The sequence below is a fragment of the Eschscholzia californica genome, unplaced genomic scaffold (genome assembly GCF_041429995.1).
Source record: "Eschscholzia californica isolate CP2 unplaced genomic scaffold, dmEscCali1.0.p SCAF_3, whole genome shotgun sequence".
NCBI lineage: Eukaryota > Viridiplantae > Streptophyta > Magnoliopsida > Ranunculales > Papaveraceae > Eschscholzia > Eschscholzia californica.
In genome coordinates, this window is record NW_028238420.1 from 65,478,329 (window position 1) to 65,498,988 (window position 20,660).

At 34.8% G+C, this 20,660-nt stretch overlaps 3 protein-coding genes and 1 long non-coding RNA gene across 17 annotated transcripts; 2 read left to right on the forward strand and 2 right to left on the reverse strand.

Annotated features, from left to right (window-relative positions):
* LOC147553464 (uncharacterized) lies at positions 1–9,686 on the forward strand. Of its 11 annotated transcripts, XR_015237334.1 has the most exons (17): positions 1–335; positions 447–479; positions 1,130–1,265; positions 2,422–3,794; positions 3,876–4,071; positions 4,157–4,254; positions 4,355–4,388; positions 4,751–4,816; positions 4,905–4,996; positions 5,606–5,746; positions 5,814–6,181; positions 6,261–6,304; positions 6,543–6,599; positions 6,685–6,746; positions 8,651–8,683; positions 8,767–8,798; positions 9,334–9,686. XR_015237334.1 is itself a non-coding variant. In XM_086667907.1 (13 exons), exons 8-11 carry the CDS (start codon positions 6,004–6,006, stop codon positions 6,739–6,741), a joined length of 336 nt encoding a protein of 111 aa, XP_086524033.1. In that variant the 5' UTR covers positions 1–335; positions 447–479; positions 1,130–3,794; positions 3,876–4,071; positions 4,157–4,254; positions 4,355–4,816; positions 5,606–5,746; positions 5,814–6,003; the 3' UTR covers positions 6,742–6,746; positions 8,651–8,683; positions 9,334–9,686. The 11 variants fall into 11 exon arrangements, 4 of the variants coding, with proteins under 4 accessions (XP_086524033.1, XP_086524034.1, XP_086524035.1 ...); XR_015237333.1 differs by lacking the exons at positions 4,751–4,816; positions 4,905–4,996 and having other exon boundaries at positions 1,130–3,794; positions 8,779–8,798; XR_015237332.1 differs by having other exon boundaries at positions 1,130–3,794; positions 4,355–5,746.
* On the forward strand, positions 9,677–15,089 carry LOC147553465 (uncharacterized). 4 transcript variants are annotated; one of them, XR_015237337.1, is made up of 10 exons: positions 9,677–10,465; positions 10,626–11,998; positions 12,080–12,275; positions 12,361–12,458; positions 12,559–12,592; positions 12,954–13,019; positions 13,809–14,384; positions 14,464–14,507; positions 14,746–14,802; positions 14,888–15,089. XR_015237337.1 is itself a non-coding variant. In XM_086667911.1 (10 exons), the coding sequence occupies exons 7-10, from the start codon at positions 14,207–14,209 to the stop codon at positions 14,942–14,944; spliced, it is 336 nt and encodes a 111-aa protein (XP_086524037.1). In that variant the 5' UTR covers positions 9,677–10,465; positions 10,626–11,998; positions 12,080–12,275; positions 12,361–12,458; positions 12,559–12,596; positions 12,954–13,019; positions 13,108–14,206; the 3' UTR covers positions 14,945–15,089. The 4 variants fall into 4 exon arrangements, 3 of the variants coding, with proteins under 3 accessions (XP_086524037.1, XP_086524038.1, XP_086524040.1); XM_086667911.1 differs by having other exon boundaries at positions 12,559–12,596; positions 13,108–14,384; XM_086667912.1 differs by lacking the exons at positions 9,677–10,465; positions 10,626–11,998; positions 12,080–12,275; ... (1 more) ...; positions 12,559–12,592; positions 12,954–13,019 and having other exon boundaries at positions 13,809–13,949; positions 14,017–14,097; positions 14,227–14,384.
* Positions 15,090–16,011: 922 nt separating this feature from the next.
* LOC147553466 (putative F-box protein At4g38870) lies at positions 16,012–16,887 on the reverse strand. Its single transcript, XM_086668710.1, has one exon. It carries the CDS (start codon positions 16,885–16,887, stop codon positions 16,012–16,014), a length of 876 nt encoding a protein of 291 aa, XP_086524836.1.
* Positions 16,888–17,406: 519 nt separating this feature from the next.
* Positions 17,407–19,876, reverse strand: LOC147553467 (uncharacterized). The gene is made up of 3 exons (XR_015237338.1): positions 19,763–19,876; positions 19,041–19,117; positions 17,407–17,602 (listed from the first exon to the last, which is right to left on the reverse strand). It is a non-coding gene; the product is annotated as an uncharacterized LOC147553467 (long non-coding RNA).
* Positions 19,877–20,660: the final 784 nt, after the last annotated feature.

Here is a 20,660-nt window from a genome sequence, read left to right on the forward strand (position 1 = left end):
AAGGTTTTGCAGTTTCAGTTTCACTCCAACCTACTTCTCCCCTTCTAATCTATATCTCTCTCTAAACAATGGAGGAAGTTTGTAACTGAAATTACTAATCAATATGGAAGTAATTTATGATTTGCAACGTACTTCTCCCTCATCTGGTCAGTTTTTTTTTTTTCGGAGAGATTTTGGAGCATTTTCAATCCTCCGACTTCTCACTATGTAATCCCCTTTTAGAGCTTTTAAGTTTTAGAAACATTTGTAGTGTTTAATAAATCAAATTTTCGAGAGGGAGACAGAGAAACAACTCCCTGCGTCCAGATTTGTAATGTGAAATTTGTTCAGAACAGGTAAATAACCCTAATCAGAGGTTATAGTTTTATTTCTCTAGCTTTTCTTATATTTACTTTTGATTTTCTTTCTTATTGATCCCTGATTTAAATTTGATTTATGGTTTTCAGGAAATAATTTGAAGGATCCATCGACTTATTCAGGTAAGAAAACTCCAACAAAAGGGTTACAGTTTCATTTTATTAGTTTTTTTTGTATAAATTTTGATTTCTGTGGTTGTTTCAAGAAATGATTTCAGGGACCCATCGACTTAGTTAGGTAAGAAAACCCTAATTGAAGGTTACAATTTCACTTTCCTAGCCTTTCTTGTATTTACTATGATTTTCTTGCCTATTAGTTCCTGATTTAAGTTTGATTATGATTTCTCAAGAAATAATTTGAACGACTCATCGACTCAATAAAAAGAAACTTGAAGAATGTGAACTTAATCACTTATTGCTTCATAGATGATGTTTCCTTCAAAAAACTAATCACACGGTCGGGTGACATCTCTTGATTGAAAAACAATGAAAACGGGGCTACCCTTCTCGCCCAGAACTTCAACAATATGATTAGATTGTTTCATTATATGAGGTTTTGGGTAAATTTCCATGCATATTATTCGGTCTCTAATATCAAACCATCAAAGTTATAGTCAAATCGTTGTTTTACACTTAATTGATATATGTGAGTCACTTTTAGTTAGATTATGTAAGTAATGGTCTGTGATGATATGACCTCAATTATCTCAGCTTTCATTTATGAGGTTTTTCGTGGGGACGAACGTTGATTTTGCCATCTCTGGGTATTACAGGCGATTTAATGTGTTTATGGAACCAAAGGTTAATAAAGCCGCTGCAAAATAGGACAACCTCTCCATTGATTTGTTCAGCTTGAGTTTTATAAGAACGAGGGTTGACACATTATTCTAAAGCTTCCAACTACAAATGGTGGTTTTTTTCTCTCTATATATACATGTTTCTTTTTTGTTTTCAAAGAACTGTTTGTGTTTCCTTTCTGTCTGGCCCCTCTTTGTCTTTAAACCATCACCTAAGCTTTTGTGTTACATTTGGCTTGAACGATCTTCTAGAAGGATTTGTTATCATAAGAGAACATTAACCAATGACTAGCTTGCTTACCTCTCTAATGTTGAAAGAGGTTGATCAATTCACTTCTAGAGACCGGATTATCTTTACCATGGTAAGGGACAAGGTTATAAAAGTTGATTGGAGTCAACGTGTTTCAATGGATAATGAAGATCATAAAAAAATTTTGTAGTTCAGGTAATTTTCTTTTTCTTTTTAAAGATTCATCTCTGCTCAACTTTCTTATTTGATGTGTCCAAAACTAACGTTCTTGTCTATTATACAAAACAGATACTTGTGATTAGGACAAAATAAATGTAAATGAATGTGGCTTGGCAATCTGACTAGGATAAAGTAAATACATTTTTCAGCCAAGTAGGACAACCACCGGACAAAAACAAATCCAACCATCCATTTTCTCCTGTAAGACCAAATATGTCCGGTCATTCTTCAACGTCCCTTCACTTGCTATTTTCCATTATTTCATAACGTCAGGCCCTCTAATACTATTTTCCTTTTCTTTCTACAATTTTTTTCTTCTCTCTCTCCAACACACTCAAGGTAAATCACGTTGGAAAATCAAAGAGTATCCAAGAATCTATTTACTCATGGCGAATCACCAGAAACAAATCACATTCATACTCAATTCGAATCAACCTGCGGGATTTCATAGATACTCAATAAGAAAGCTAATAGTTCAGTGAGTTTTAATGGAAAATAGATTTTTCATATAGTTCGAACACTTCCTAAGATAGGTTCTAATTTTTTTTTTGTAGAAATCGAAGTCTTAAAGGCTCAATCAATTAGGGCTATTAATCATTCGGTTCCTTAACTTCCATTTATATGTTTATTTGATAAAAGGTATCCTGACTTTGTAGTTCACATTAGAGGGTTTTTTGTTAATTGGTTTGGAATTGAATCTATTGCTTACTTTTATGTCTATTTGATTTCATTGTTTGCAGTTGTCACAGATTTGATTCTTTGCAAAACTGATAAGTTTTTTTCTTTTCTCCTTTCCCAGGGGAAAGAACGGATATTCAACTTGAGTTTATGTCTGAAGGTGTTAAAATCATGCACAGATTGTTTCGTTTTTGACCACTAAACTTTATCTAGACACTAACTGTTTGATGAAATGTCTCTTAGAGGTTTGAAGTCAATTGTTTGGTATTCTCTTTTAAATTCTTTTTTTGCTTCTATAATTATTTTTGTTTTTCTTCTAAGAAGTTTATCAAAAGAAGGAGGGAAAAAGAAAACTTTCCGTCGAGCACATCATAAAATTGAAACTTGTTACTTTGATTGATTTTAAGTGTTCTCATTGCAGTTCAAAAATCACAATTTTGGGTTAGAAATTTATAGTTTTAGTCTAACTAATCTTACCTTCCTTTTACTTTGTACGAACGAACAAAGTTAATGATAAATGATAATGAGATTTTTATTCTTAGTTTTCTATCCATCTTTTTTTTACATGTTTATATATATGGTATATGTATAGACCTAAAGTTGATGATGGCCCCTAATGTTTCTGATCCTGGCAGAAAGGCGTCTTCTTCTAGCTGACAAAGATGTCCAAAGTTGCGCTGTTTCTTTTCGTTTTCTCAAATAATTTTATTCCGATGATTCGCAGTTTGTTAGAGGCTTTTGATTGTTTCTTTCTTACTACTATAAATACTAACTTTGGTTCCTACTCTTCATTAGTGGTTATTTCAGGTACTTTTTTTTCCTGGGTATAAATTATCTAGGTTTCTCTTTCACACAAATACATCCTCCTTGAAGAAGTATTTCAAGGACTCAATTATGATGCAGTTTGGACCCTAATTGTTTGGATAGAATAATGTTGAAAAAAAGAATGTGCTTTCCATGCTCTGTTGTTGTTTTAGTTTGTCGAGTCCTCTGTCATGGCTATGGACGTAGCAAAAATTACGGCCTTCTCTACATAACCAGGGGTAATCTACCTTTAGAATTCAAATCACATAATGAAGATTCCTAAAGTGTGTATGACGTTGATTATGTTGACAAACTTCAGTTGGGCATTGAGGATTCTTCTCAATTTGTTTTGTGGAGATTATTGTTGAAACTGTGGTCATTGTTTATGAGATTATGAAACTTTAATGAGTTATATAAGCTGGTTTTTATAATCCATTCATTACCTTATAAGATCTGCCTGACTAGAAAATGGACTACACTTTACAATTGAGTTTTAGTAGGATGAGGTTTCCAGAATATACTTGATGGATTGGAATCCTATAAGGGGGATGTTATCCTTGAGCATGGGATTTTATTGCTTCTCTTGACATTCATCATTCGCGTGTTTCATTTTTTAATTAAGGGTTACATAGTCCTTAACAGACCCTGGCCATTCGTTCAATGGCTTCAAAAGGCACACATTAAAGAAGAGTAAGCAATTTTTCTTTCCCACTTTGAGTTAGACAATTTGTTGCTAAAATACTCTATTAACTTTTAGAAATTTTTGTGCAGTTATATACTTATGTCAGAATCAGACCATGTTATTGTCCAACCGGTACCAAATTGATCTAGAGATGGACTTGGAGCTGCATTCCCTTTCTTTTAACCCAAGAAGTATGAGGCTACACTTCGAAAGTTCTTCCCCGAGAATAAGGGGCCCATTACCAATATTGACCCAATTGAAATTTCTCCTGTCATTGTTGGGAAGGTTCATATTTTCAACCTCATTACTCCATTATGAGCTGTATACGTGAGTGTCCAGTTTGTATTCTTATTTCATCGAATGGGTGTAGGAATCTCTCAAAAAGATCGCTCCCACATGGATGAATGTTTCTTTGGCAATGAAGAAGAACCCTAAGGCAGATAAAGCTTTCGGTTGGGTGCTTGAGATGTACGTACTTTCTCTCATTAACTGAACTTTTAATCGTCTTCTAACACACTCGTTCACCATTTTCTTATACTCCTTTTCGTTTTTCTGAATTGATATCTAGGTATGCTTATGATGTTTCATCTGCTCTCCACAGTGTGGGTAACATCTTGTACAAGGATTTCATGTTTTAGTTCTAATAAGTTTGTCGTTTTGTTTTCCTTATGAAACAAGAAGGGACTTTTTTAGTCTACTAAAACTCTAAAAGTAAAAAAAGAACTAAATGAAGTTTCACGAAAGAGCTGAACCAATACAGAACTCGTATGAAGCTTGCATTGGTTGAGTAGTAACATGTATGGCTCTCCACTGGAGAGACCCGAGTTCGAAGGTTACCGTTCAAAAAAAAAAATCCTTAACCTCATACTTCAAGTTTCTAAAATTTTCATGCTTAAACCAATTTTTTTTTTTTTTTTCTGGTTATCATGAACTAACTGTGATCGGTTTCCTGTTCGATATAAAGCCTCCATGGGAAATTGGGAAGAAGTTCATAATTCATTATAATTATGGATGCGACTGTGACATGAAGGTATCACCTAATGGTCCATAATTTGCTTCTTTATGCTTTTCTCTTGGTCTGTGATGATTGAAATGAACATTCCATGTTGTGATTCTAGGGTAAGATATGGGAAAACTGGAGAATAGAGATTCGACAAAAGATCATATGATCGAACCCCACCCTGAAAAAATCTTCCAATGCCTCCCCCTGGTATACCAGAAAGTGTTGTATGTTTCTTCATCTTGTAGAACTATTAGTCTGAGTTTTACTACATATAGGTGCAACCAAGAACATGAAATAAGCCATACTGCTATCCTTTACCGGTATGAAGACTCATACAATGAGTGGAAAAAGAATTATGGAGTCAGAAATATATAACGGTGTTAACTATTAAGTCCTTTATTGTAGCGATATGAAGTTGCATATATCAATTAGAGTAGTATTTTATGGTTGTAAACGAGAAATTGAAGTATTTTCAAAGCTCATGGCGTCTTTGCCAGCGTGTTGTGCTCTAGAAGTACATAAAAACTTCATTCTATGTGCTTCCACTTTTTCGGTGGTATGTGAAGTGATCTCCCTGTAAGTTATATGAAAGAAACGACCATGATTGGGAGATCGGACCTACAGAGTAAAAGATTCCATATGAGAGTTAATCTTTCCCATCTCTATTGAGGTTTCTTCGTATCGAATTCTTTTCTATATTTTGGTGCTTGAGTGTTAAATAAGGGTGAATGAAGCAACACCGATATTCGAGGCACACTGACCAATACAAAGCAGAAGTAAAGCAAAAATTAATTCAAAATTAACATTTTCTTGCAGGTGACTCTTGTGAGAATGGTGAATGAAGCAACAACCAATATTCAAAATTGGGGTTCATGAAGAAAACCCATAAGCCATGTCTATGTAGCTCTATTGGATAACAAATTAGAAAATTTCTAAATCATTTCGATATTCTTGCAGGTATTTTATACTGTTTTCTTCTAACATAAATGTAAAAATCTCCTCTTACAACCCACTTCGACTGCAGAATGATTCATGGAGATGAGCCAAAATCATTTGAATAGCACCTGACTGGATGAACTCAGTATTCCTATTTCGTTCTTATTCGGTATAGAAAGACAGGAAAAATAGGATTCCTACAGTGAAATATGAGCAGTTGTATATTTATTTCTATAGTATCAACCTTTTGATGTTGTATACTCTGAATCATTAATCAAATGACGTTTCTTAAGAATAGGTTGAAGTCTGCCAGACTTTTAACGAAGACATGGTTTATAAAACCAAAAACCCGGACAGGTCTTGCCAATTTGGCCCAGAAAGGCCTGAGCTTGTTGAAGGAGTTGAGCTTCTCTTCTCTACTAAAGGGAAGCTCTATGAATACTTTACTGGTTCAAGGTACTCACTCTTCTCTCTGATCCGTCTCTAATTAACTTATGTTTCTTCTCTGTAATTGTTATTGTTCTTTGTAATCTAGATTATTGTTGCAATTTGTGGTATCTCTCGCCTATACTTACCCAGGTATTTCCTTATCTGTCACCCAATTGTATTTTGCTTGCTTCCTATCTTTACTTTTATGATGTCATTTATGGAGTTATCTTGATGTATTTTGGGTTATTAACACAACCAATCTACCAGGAATTATTACTTACTATTTTAAATTGGAAATATGCTCAACAGTAACTTGTGGTTGTGTGGAACCAGTTGGTATTTTTTTCCTCGAGTAGTTTTTAGTTTAACGTCTTCGAGACTTTTGTAGATTATAAGTGATTGGGAGAAAAGCAAACCTTGGATTCCTAAAGACAGAACTAATGAGGTACTTCAACAATCATCTGCCTGACTTGTTACTCGGCTTTAAGTACAAAAGCTTATAATTAACAATTGTGGCTCGATTTTTTCAGGTTCTCAGCAAGGTTGAGAAGCTCAAGAAGTGGTTGGCAGAGAAGGAAGTCGAATAGAAAAGGTTAGCGGTTCTTCACAAAAAATATATTCATTGGGTTTCCTTTCATGTAAATTTGGTGAACAATTTGTACCCATTTTCGCATTATAAAGTCTTATGAGAAAATCTTTAATCACCGATTAGCTGAACTCATTTCGTTGTTACTATTATCGGTAATGACGCAAACATTTGACACACACTAACTGTTCGATAAAATGTCTAACTAAACTCATCACATGATATACTTTTTTGTTATAGTTGAGAGATTAAGAACTACATCTAATCAAGACTTATAAAATCTAATCAAGACTTACATTGCATTTAAACTCATGAGAATATGAAAGAAAAATTCATCCGTGTTAAAAAAAAATTAAATCAATTGAAGATTGAAAATGAATAGAAAAAGAGAAAAAACAAAAACAATAGTTGTCTTTTTAAAGGACAGTGCCTTCTCATTATTTGTTAGGTATGATTTGAATGATGGATATTTCATATATATATAGTAAATTATCAAGCAAAATTAGTGACTTTGTTGACGAGGTTGGTACCTCCCAGATTGTCAAGCCAATCCAATTGAGGTAATTAGTATCATAAAAAGTAACAGTGTGATGATTGAAAAAGATGAACAAATAAAAAATGTTTGTGTTGGATATCTGAATCAATTGAAAAAATAACAGTGTGAGAGAGAGAGAGGAAGAATTCATCAAAAATGCTTGGTGAATGTAGCATTTCCGTACTCTAAATTAACTCAAGACTTGGGTTTCTACTTATCTACTTTGTCAAGTCTGGCAGGGTTCGGCCGAGTCCATCTGAATAACTTGGCTGAGTCGTAGTCAGTTACTCGCAGAAACCCTGTCCTCGAGGTTTGGCGGAGGGTCAGCTCGGGCTACCCGAGCCCAAACCCAAGTCATTAGTTACTGTGAATGTTAAAGAAGTATAATTGAACCACTAGTTCTATATATATCAATAGGTTCGAGTCATTTGTTAGCGAAAAGTACATACATTCTGAAAAATAAAATAAAACCCTTCTTAAAATCTAAACTCACACGACAAGATTAACATTCTTAAAGAGTGTACTTGTGTGTTTTATGTTGGCTTATGAAAAGAAACTAGATTTGTGATATAACTTGTGATTGGGGATCTATAATCAAAGGTTTCTACAATTTTAGATGTCTTCTTTTTACGGTCATAATGATAGTAATCATAATGATAGTAATCATATCTTAAACGCAAAGTTTTTTGCTGACTGGGACAAGCCAAAAGACAAATCCAACCATTCGTTCAGTTTGATCTCAAATCTTGGCCTTTTGATTCGTTACCTACCAAGAAAAATAAATATTGGTCACCCATCCAATGCAAGAAAGTAAATGAAACTCTTAATCTGGCCCTCAGAGAAGAAAATATTTCCACGCGCCTCATCATCTGCTGAAATGTATGGGCGTCCGGTCCCACCATTAATCCCACCATCAATACCTTAGTAGTAAGGTTTTGCAGTTTCAGTTTCACTCCAACCTACTTCTCCCCTTCTAATCTATATCTCTCTCTAAACAATGGAGGAAGTTTGTAACTGAAATTACTAATCAATATGGAAGTAATTTATGATTTGCAACGTACTTCTCCCTCATCTGGTCAGTTTTTTTTTTTTCGGAGAGATTTTGGAGCATTTTCAATCCTCCGACTTCTCACTATGTAATCCCCTTTTAGAGCTTTTAAGTTTTAGAAACATTTGTAGTGTTTAATAAATCAAATTTTCGAGAGGGAGACAGAGAAACAACTCCCTGCGTCCAGATTTGTAATGTGAAATTTGTTCAGAACAGGTAAATAACCCTAATCAGAGGTTATAGTTTTATTTCTCTAGCTTTTCTTATATTTACTTTTGATTTTCTTTCTTATTGATCCCTGATTTAAATTTGATTTATGGTTTTCAGGAAATAATTTGAAGGATCCATCGACTTATTCAGGTAAGAAAACTCCAACAAAAGGGTTACAGTTTCATTTTATTAGTTTTTTTTGTATAAATTTTGATTTCTGTGGTTGTTTCAAGAAATGATTTCAGGGACCCATCGACTTAGTTAGGTAAGAAAACCCTAATTGAAGGTTACAATTTCACTTTCCTAGCCTTTCTTGTATTTACTATGATTTTCTTGCCTATTAGTTCCTGATTTAAGTTTGATTATGATTTCTCAAGAAATAATTTGAACGACTCATCGACTCAATAAAAAGAAACTTGAAGAATGTGAACTTAATCACTTATTGCTTCATAGATGATGTTTCCTTCAAAAAACTAATCACACGGTCGGGTGACATCTCTTGATTGAAAAACAATGAAAACGGGGCTACCCTTCTCGCCCAGAACTTCAACAATATGATTAGATTGTTTCATTATATGAGGTTTTGGGTAAATTTCCATGCATATTATTCGGTCTCTAATATCAAACCATCAAAGTTATAGTCAAATCGTTGTTTTACACTTAATTGATATATGTGAGTCACTTTTAGTTAGATTATGTAAGTAATGGTCTGTGATGATATGACCTCAATTATCTCAGCTTTCATTTATGAGGTTTTTCGTGGGGACGAACGTTGATTTTGCCATCTCTGGGTATTACAGGCGATTTAATGTGTTTATGGAACCAAAGGTTAATAAAGCCGCTGCAAAATAGGACAACCTCTCCATTGATTTGTTCAGCTTGAGTTTTATAAGAACGAGGGTTGACACATTATTCTAAAGCTTCCAACTACAAATGGTGGTTTTTTTCTCTCTATATATACATGTTTCTTTTTTGTTTTCAAAGAACTGTTTGTGTTTCCTTTCTGTCTGGCCCCTCTTTGTCTTTAAACCATCACCTAAGCTTTTGTGTTACATTTGGCTTGAACGATCTTCTAGAAGGATTTGTTATCATAAGAGAACATTAACCAATGACTAGCTTGCTTACCTCTCTAATGTTGAAAGAGGTTGATCAATTCACTTCTAGAGACCGGATTATCTTTACCATGGTAAGGGACAAGGTTATAAAAGTTGATTGGAGTCAACGTGTTTCAATGGATAATGAAGATCATAAAAAAATTTTGTAGTTCAGGTAATTTTCTTTTTCTTTTTAAAGATTCATCTCTGCTCAACTTTCTTATTTGATGTGTCCAAAACTAACGTTCTTGTCTATTATACAAAACAGATACTTGTGATTAGGACAAAATAAATGTAAATGAATGTGGCTTGGCAATCTGACTAGGATAAAGTAAATACATTTTTCAGCCAAGTAGGACAACCACCGGACAAAAACAAATCCAACCATCCATTTTCTCCTGTAAGACCAAATATGTCCGGTCATTCTTCAACGTCCCTTCACTTGCTATTTTCCATTATTTCATAACGTCAGGCCCTCTAATACTATTTTCCTTTTCTTTCTACAATTTTTTTCTTCTCTCTCTCCAACACACTCAAGGTAAATCACGTTGGAAAATCAAAGAGTATCCAAGAATCTATTTACTCATGGCGAATCACCAGAAACAAATCACATTCATACTCAATTCGAATCAACCTGCGGGATTTCATAGATACTCAATAAGAAAGCTAATAGTTCAGTGAGTTTTAATGGAAAATAGATTTTTCATATAGTTCGAACACTTCCTAAGATAGGTTCTAATTTTTTTTTTGTAGAAATCGAAGTCTTAAAGGCTCAATCAATTAGGGCTATTAATCATTCGGTTCCTTAACTTCCATTTATATGTTTATTTGATAAAAGGTATCCTGACTTTGTAGTTCACATTAGAGGGTTTTTTGTTAATTGGTTTGGAATTGAATCTATTGCTTACTTTTATGTCTATTTGATTTCATTGTTTGCAGTTGTCACAGATTTGATTCTTTGCAAAACTGATAAGTTTTTTTCTTTTCTCCTTTCCCAGGGGAAAGAACGGATATTCAACTTGAGTTTATGTCTGAAGGTGTTAAAATCATGCACAGATTGTTTCGTTTTTGACCACTAAACTTTATCTAGACACTAACTGTTTGATGAAATGTCTCTTAGAGGTTTGAAGTCAATTGTTTGGTATTCTCTTTTAAATTCTTTTTTTGCTTCTATAATTATTTTTGTTTTTCTTCTAAGAAGTTTATCAAAAGAAGGAGGGAAAAAGAAAACTTTCCGTCGAGCACATCATAAAATTGAAACTTGTTACTTTGATTGATTTTAAGTGTTCTCATTGCAGTTCAAAAATCACAATTTTGGGTTAGAAATTTATAGTTTTAGTCTAACTAATCTTACCTTCCTTTTACTTTGTACGAACGAACAAAGTTAATGATAAATGATAATGAGATTTTTATTCTTAGTTTTCTATCCATCTTTTTTTTACATGTTTATATATATGGTATATGTATAGACCTAAAGTTGATGATGGCCCCTAATGTTTCTGATCCTGGCAGAAAGGCGTCTTCTTCTAGCTGACAAAGATGTCCAAAGTTGCGCTGTTTCTTTTCGTTTTCTCAAATAATTTTATTCCGATGATTCGCAGTTTGTTAGAGGCTTTTGATTGTTTCTTTCTTACTACTATAAATACTAACTTTGGTTCCTACTCTTCATTAGTGGTTATTTCAGGTACTTTTTTTTCCTGGGTATAAATTATCTAGGTTTCTCTTTCACACAAATACATCCTCCTTGAAGAAGTATTTCAAGGACTCAATTATGATGCAGTTTGGACCCTAATTGTTTGGATAGAATAATGTTGAAAAAAAGAATGTGCTTTCCATGCTCTGTTGTTGTTTTAGTTTGTCGAGTCCTCTGTCATGGCTATGGACGTAGCAAAAATTACGGCCTTCTCTACATAACCAGGGGTAATCTACCTTTAGAATTCAAATCACATAATGAAGATTCCTAAAGTGTGTATGACGTTGATTATGTTGACAAACTTCAGTTGGGCATTGAGGATTCTTCTCAATTTGTTTTGTGGAGATTATTGTTGAAACTGTGGTCATTGTTTATGAGATTATGAAACTTTAATGAGTTATATAAGCTGGTTTTTATAATCCATTCATTACCTTATAAGATCTGCCTGACTAGAAAATGGACTACACTTTACAATTGAGTTTTAGTAGGATGAGGTTTCCAGAATATACTTGATGGATTGGAATCCTATAAGGGGGATGTTATCCTTGAGCATGGGATTTTATTGCTTCTCTTGACATTCATCATTCGCGTGTTTCATTTTTTAATTAAGGGTTACATAGTCCTTAACAGACCCTGGCCATTCGTTCAATGGCTTCAAAAGGCACACATTAAAGAAGAGTAAGCAATTTTTCTTTCCCACTTTGAGTTAGACAATTTGTTGCTAAAATACTCTATTAACTTTTAGAAATTTTTGTGCAGTTATATACTTATGTCAGAATCAGACCATGTTATTGTCCAACCGGTACCAAATTGATCTAGAGATGGACTTGGAGCTGCATTCCCTTTCTTTTAACCCAAGAAGTATGAGGCTACACTTCGAAAGTTCTTCCCCGAGAATAAGGGGCCCATTACCAATATTGACCCAATTGAAATTTCTCCTGTCATTGTTGGGAAGGTTCATATTTTCAACCTCATTACTCCATTATGAGCTGTATACGTGAGTGTCCAGTTTGTATTCTTATTTCATCGAATGGGTGTAGGAATCTCTCAAAAAGATCGCTCCCACATGGATGAATGTTTCTTTGGCAATGAAGAAGAACCCTAAGGCAGATAAAGCTTTCGGTTGGGTGCTTGAGATGTACGTACTTTCTCTCATTAACTGAACTTTTAATCGTCTTCTAACACACTCGTTCACCATTTTCTTATACTCCTTTTCGTTTTTCTGAATTGATATCTAGGTATGCTTATGATGTTTCATCTGCTCTCCACAGTGTGGGTAACATCTTGTACAAGGATTTCATGTTTTAGTTCTAATAAGTTTGTCGTTTTGTTTTCCTTATGAAACAAGAAGGGACTTTTTTAGTCTACTAAAACTCTAAAAGTAAAAAAAGAACTAAATGAAGTTTCACGAAAGAGCTGAACCAATACAGAACTCGTATGAAGCTTGCATTGGTTGAGTAGTAACATGTATGGCTCTCCACTGGAGAGACCCGAGTTCGAAGGTTACCGTTCAAAAAAAAAAATCCTTAACCTCATACTTCAAGTTTCTAAAATTTTCATGCTTAAACCAATTTTTTTTTTTTTTTCTGGTTATCATGAACTAACTGTGATCGGTTTCCTGTTCGATATAAAGCCTCCATGGGAAATTGGGAAGAAGTTCATAATTCATTATAATTATGGATGCGACTGTGACATGAAGGTATCACCTAATGGTCCATAATTTGCTTCTTTATGCTTTTCTCTTGGTCTGTGATGATTGAAATGAACATTCCATGTTGTGATTCTAGGGTAAGATATGGGAAAACTGGAGAATAGAGATTCGACAAAAGATCATATGATCGAACCCCACCCTGAAAAAATCTTCCAATGCCTCCCCCTGGTATACCAGAAAGTGTTGTATGTTTCTTCATCTTGTAGAACTATTAGTCTGAGTTTTACTACATATAGGTGCAACCAAGAACATGAAATAAGCCATACTGCTATCCTTTACCGGTATGAAGACTCATACAATGAGTGGAAAAAGAATTATGGAGTCAGAAATATATAACGGTGTTAACTATTAAGTCCTTTATTGTAGCGATATGAAGTTGCATATATCAATTAGAGTAGTATTTTATGGTTGTAAACGAGAAATTGAAGTATTTTCAAAGCTCATGGCGTCTTTGCCAGCGTGTTGTGCTCTAGAAGTACATAAAAACTTCATTCTATGTGCTTCCACTTTTTCGGTGGTATGTGAAGTGATCTCCCTGTAAGTTATATGAAAGAAACGACCATGATTGGGAGATCGGACCTACAGAGTAAAAGATTCCATATGAGAGTTAATCTTTCCCATCTCTATTGAGGTTTCTTCGTATCGAATTCTTTTCTATATTTTGGTGCTTGAGTGTTAAATAAGGGTGAATGAAGCAACACCGATATTCGAGGCACACTGACCAATACAAAGCAGAAGTAAAGCAAAAATTAATTCAAAATTAACATTTTCTTGCAGGTGACTCTTGTGAGAATGGTGAATGAAGCAACAACCAATATTCAAAATTGGGGTTCATGAAGAAAACCCATAAGCCATGTCTATGTAGCTCTATTGGATAACAAATTAGAAAATTTCTAAATCATTTCGATATTCTTGCAGGTATTTTATACTGTTTTCTTCTAACATAAATGTAAAAATCTCCTCTTACAACCCACTTCGACTGCAGAATGATTCATGGAGATGAGCCAAAATCATTTGAATAGCACCTGACTGGATGAACTCAGTATTCCTATTTCGTTCTTATTCGGTATAGAAAGACAGGAAAAATAGGATTCCTACAGTGAAATATGAGCAGTTGTATATTTATTTCTATAGTATCAACCTTTTGATGTTGTATACTCTGAATCATTAATCAAATGACGTTTCTTAAGAATAGGTTGAAGTCTGCCAGACTTTTAACGAAGACATGGTTTATAAAACCAAAAACCCGGACAGGTCTTGCCAATTTGGCCCAGAAAGGCCTGAGCTTGTTGAAGGAGTTGAGCTTCTCTTCTCTACTAAAGGGAAGCTCTATGAATACTTTACTGGTTCAAGGTACTCACTCTTCTCTCTGATCCGTCTCTAATTAACTTATGTTTCTTCTCTGTAATTGTTATTGTTCTTTGTAATCTAGATTATTGTTGCAATTTGTGGTATCTCTCGCCTATACTTACCCAGGTATTTCCTTATCTGTCACCCAATTGTATTTTGCTTGCTTCCTATCTTTACTTTTATGATGTCATTTATGGAGTTATCTTGATGTATTTTGGGTTATTAACACAACCAATCTACCATGAATTATTACTTACTATTTTAAATTGGAAATATGCTCAACAGTAACTTGTGGTTGTGTGGAACCAGTTGGTATTTTTTTCCTCGAGTAGTTTTTAGTTTAACGTCTTCGAGACTTTTGTAGATTATAAGTGATTGGGAGAAAAGCAAACCTTGGATTCCTAAAGACAGAACTAATGAGGTACTTCAACAATCATCTGCCTGACTTGTTACTCGGCTTTAAGTACAAAAGCTTATAATTAACAATTGTGGCTCGATTTTTTCAGGTTCTCAGCAAGGTTGAGAAGCTCAAGAAGTGGTTGGCAGAGAAGGAAGTCGAATAGAAAAGGTTAGCGGTTCTTCACAAAAAATATATTCATTGGGTTTCCTTTCATGTAAATTTGGTGAACAATTTGTACCCATTTTCGCATTATAAAGTCTTATGAGAAAATCTTTAATCACCGATTAGCTGAACTCATTTCGTTGTTACTATTATCGGTAATGACGCAAACATTTGACACACACTAACTGTTCGATAAAATGTCTAACTAAACTCATCACATGATATACTTTTTTGTTATAGTTGAGAGATTAAGAACTACATCTAATCAAGACTTATAAAATCTAATCAAGACTTACATTGCATTTAAACTCATGAGAATATGAAAGAAAAATTCATCCGTGTTAAAAAAAAATTAAATCAATTGAAGATTGAAAATGAATAGAAAAAGAGAAAAAACAAAAACAATAGTTGTCTTTTTAAAGGACAGTGCCTTCTCATTATTTGTTAGGTATGATTTGAATGATGGATATTTCATATATATATAGTAAATTATCAAGCAAAATTAGTGACTTTGTTGACGAGGTTGGTACCTCCCAGATTGTCAAGCCAATCCAATTGAGGTAATTAGTATCATAAAAAGTAACAGTGTGATGATTGAAAAAGATGAACAAATAAAAAATGTTTGTGTTGGATATCTGAATCAATTGAAAAAATAACAGTGTGAGAGAGAGAGAGGAAGAATTCATCAAAAATGCTTGGTGAATGTAGCATTTCCGTACTCTAAATTAACTCAAGACTTGGGTTTCTACTTATCTACTTTGTCAAGTCTGGCAGGGTTCGGCCGAGTCCATCTGAATAACTTGGCTGAGTCGTAGTCAGTTACTCGCAGAAACCCTGTCCTCGAGGTTTGGCGGAGGGTCAGCTCGGGCTACCCGAGCCCAAACCCAAGTCATTAGTTACTGTGAATGTTAAAGAAGTATAATTGAACCACTAGTTCTATATATATCAATAGGTTCGAGTCATTTGTTAGCGAAAAGTACATACATTCTGAAAAATAAAATAAAACCCTTCTTAAAATCTAAACTCACACGACAAGATTAACATTCTTAAAGAGTGTACTTGTGTGTTTTATGTTGGCTTATGAAAAGAAACTAGATTTGTGATATAACTTGTGATTGGGGATCTATAATCAAAGGTTTCTACAATTTTAGATGTCTTCTTTTTACGGTCATAATGATAGTAATCATATCTTAAACCATCCCTTGTAATTTGGCCTCTTTCAAGTTCAATGACAAGTAAGTCTGTACCTTCAATGGCTCGAACTTGGAGAAGCCGATTACAACGTTTCCAACTAAAGTGAATGGTTTCTTCAATCCAATTACTACTAATCTTGTCATACGAATCTTCACGTAGTATCCACATCTTTAACTTGTTACATGAGTCAAGATGTAATAGAGATAAACATCCGTCTACCTCTAACAAATCATTTATGTCCCCTCCAGCAATAGGGGTTGAGATAGTTTTGAATTTTTCTTTTTCAACATCAAATGCCACTATAAACTTCTGATTGAACTCTTCATCGTCATGAATGAATGGCCTCCAAAATATGAAACCATTTGTATAAACCCATTTAACACGGTGAAGATCACATGGTATTATCACATCAATTCTTCTCCAACAATCGTCTTTGCCTAGTGTAAATATCTTGCAAAGGTCATCCCGATGAGTAGCTTTTGGCCATGCTTGTTGCCGTATGAGAATAACTTTATATACTTTGGTGATAGGATCAAATCCAAATGCATACCTTTCAAAGCCAGCTGTTAATATTTCATCCAAATCCAAATCCAAATCCAAATATATTTTCTCTCTAGTACTGATGTTGTAAACTAAAATGGATGTGTATCCATGTAAACATAACAAACCATTTAAGGGCTTAAAATGATCAAATCCGTATACTTGTGCATCATGTGTTTGACTATTTACTACGCGTTCATGTAAATGCATTGTAGATAAAGAAATTTTATTAACCTTGTGAACGGCGAGCATAGGGTTATTTTTAGATCGTGTGAAATATAAATCATGAAAGCATGAATCATGTTGAATTAAGTATTGCCAATATATACATATAGATTTAAACCGCATCAATGACTTTACAGGTTGTGACGCCCCGTGTTCCGAATCACGGTTTGCCCGGCAGTTTATAAAAGAAACTCGGTCTAATACTAACTCAAACCAGTTTCAAATATAAACCCAAGCCAAAACTCTCATCACGGGTTACAAATCAAGAACAAACACAACGGAAAATCAAATATAGTTTAAACCTTTTGAAAATATGCTCGGAAAATATGTAACCCAAAATAGTTTTCATAAAGAGAAAAACAACTTGAATTCATGTTTATGAATAGTTCACAGAAGAGACTGAATTTGGACAGAGTCTCCTCTATAAATTGAACATATCAAACCTGGAAAAACCTGTCAAACATTCATACATATCTCACAAACTTCTAAATAACAATAGCATCAAATAAAAAGTGATAATGTGCATACTATTTACATGTGTACAATCGCAAACAAGTGAGAGAACGATCCTAACTATTCTAGATGATACATATATAATATTAACGTTGTGATTATGTTGAAAATATAATAGAAATTATAATCTTACATAATGTGAGCCGTCGAAGTAAACTATGTCACTCCGGGTCACCAATACCTGCAACTGAACAACAACAAATAGGAATGAGATAACCCGAAGGTCAGCTCAGTAGGATACCTAGACATCCTACCCGCACCACACACATCAACATTTTAATACATTAATAGTTATAAGTGTTACATATATACAGATATATACAGAGATATCAATATGCACACGAAGCAAAGCAATATAGCAAGATAATTCTTCTAGCTTACCAAGATCACGACTGAATACGCCCTCAGTCGGGGTCACCTACTATTCGGCTAGGAAGAACCGTTCGGCCTTTGTTAGTGCGTAGGCAGGCGGCGCCTTATCGAACGTTTGACTACTGCAGTGTACACATGGATCCACGTAATACCCCGGTAAGAGCTTCCGTAACTCTCCCTTCGTCATCATCGCCCATCGGGCTGGCTTGTGATCTCAATACGCATCGAATAGTAAATCTCACCCAAACAATGATACGCTTAGAATATGTCATGACTTACCCAGACGACTATAAGAGCATCGTCGTGTAGCAGAGCCATATACCCACGGCGATACAATTATCTCATCTTGAGGCGCGTCCTATCTCCGGCCAGATCTGACGCTTCCTCGCAAGGTAACTCATTGACCATTCGAAGAATACCCAAACATATGCATGAACCTATAATAGTATTAAATGATCTGATAGGCTCCCAAAGCTACAAGAACAGAGCCCTCCTAAAGGTCCCATCAACCAAAAGGAGAAGAGCGTTCTCATGTCTCAAGGTAGGGTAAACCCTGTTTAAAGCCAAGCTTTTACAAGTGTCCACTTTCAGGGAATTAGTATTTTCTTATTAAGAAAACTCGGGTAAACACCCTCTTTCATTTCGGTGAAAACATTGTAAGTATCATTCACAACAGAATTCAAACCACACACACCAGTGGTTTAGCAGAATAAATAAACAAGCATGGCATTGGGTCAGTCCCCTAATCACTCCAAGGGTCGGAATACCCCAACTCCCATCCTCTCCGGACCCCATTCCGGATAAACTAGAATGGTCGTTACCAAACGGCTGGCCACGCACCGAGTGTAACCCTTGACATAATTCATGGCTAATCCATAACATAAAATAAACAAGGGGACCAACCAATGCCCGTGGTAAAACAACCATTACACGTAACACAGATCAAGCGATTCCGCCTCCATGTTATACACGCAGCTCAAGCGATTCCGCCACCACGTGTTTACAGTTCACACAAAACGATCACACAGATCAAGCGATTCCGCCTCCATGTGATTATTTTTCAGAAAAACCAATTTGTTTTGAAAAGAGAAACATCCATAACATAGAGTACACCACATACATACATATCATACCATATCATATCACAAATTGAACTAGAGAACTATAAAAAGAAGAAAAACGACTATATATATATATATATAATGGTGAAACGGGGAATACCCGTGCTCCAAGTAAGATTCGTAGGATCCTACCTCTTCTTCGCTTCCAATGGTGCTCCTGACTAAGCTCCACTTCTCCTCGAGCTCCCTATTGCAGTTTATTAGTCCTACTGAAATATGAAAGGGCAAAACGGTCATTTGACAGTTACATAACTGTCAAGAGTCCTCTTGCAGAGCACAAATGCATAAAATGAATGAAACTATACTAGAAATGTCCTATCGGCACTAAAGAGATCACCGAGACGTCCCATCGAATAACTGAAATACAAACAAATCAACCAACCAACTTCCCACAAACTCTATTTTACATTTCCGATATCCCATAAGCTGGCAAATTTTATAACGAACCAAATACTATGAATCTTGAACTATCAAATCATAAAATGAACCTAATGTTATGAATCCATAACTCAACCTATCCATTTATGTTAACGGCAAGGTTCGGGTAACCATCTCTATTCCAATTCATTATAAAAACTGATCCAAATATCAAATTTGAGTCGTAAAATAATTCGGCAGCAACCCGTCTATATATGAACACCCCAAAATAGTCTACAATCTCCTAAACATGTTCTGAACATAAATCATTCGAAGAAATATAACTATAACTATCCCAAATAGCTCTAAATTACGAACCCAAGAGATATTAGACCCAACTATATAGTTATCGAAATAACTATCGTAAACCCACCAAAAACGGACGAAATTGAAAATTCTAAACGGATAGATATGTAGAACTGATCGAATAGAATTACCTGGAACAAATTTCGTCGAATTCCGATAACCGGGCGCAAAGAAATCGACAACTGAAATTGAGACACTTTCACGGCCAAAACTAATCGCTTCTCACACTGCTCACGGTTGAAATTGAGTTTGTTTCTCAAACGAGAGAATTGGATTTAAAGGGTTAATAGGAAGTGGGGTCCACACTTAAATTCAATTAAATCCTACACTTAACACCTCATCCCATACATGCACGGTGAAAAGGAAGGAAGTGGGCGTAAGTTCTTTCTTGAAGCAAATGGGGTGCCACTTGTCGCCTTATGAAGTGGCCATTATATTTAATCTATTTTAAGTCCTCCATTTATACATACTTCACAAGAAAGTCCCACCACACTTATAGCCAACTAATTTAGCACCATTTGTTTCTTTATGAGTCCAACTTAGCTTTTTTTTTTTCTTCTTTTCTTTTTCATCCCAAACTAACCGTGAAGAAACTACATGACCCAAATTAATTCGATTACGAAGAAAATTATCGGAAATAGGAGATTGCAAAACTATGTCCGATCTTTACGTGTGACTCACCAAAATTCATTATTTTTCGAGAACTATCAGATAAGCTGCCCGAATCAACTAAAATAAGTATCCAAAATAAACCACTACCCTGCTTGACGCTCTAACTCGTCCGATTCTCCGACTCGAAGGTCAGGGCACTACACAGGTAGTCTGACTAGTACCTCACATACTAAAATATCATAACCAAGAACCACCATACTAGTTTTTTTTTTTTTTTTTTTTTGTTGAAAACCACCATACTAGTTAGGAGGAGGTTTGTTTGGCTTCCAAATATGATGGCCCCCACTATATGTCTTGTCAATCGTCTTGATTTTTTCTTACCCTTGCAATTAAATAATAAAATTTGTTAATCAATGT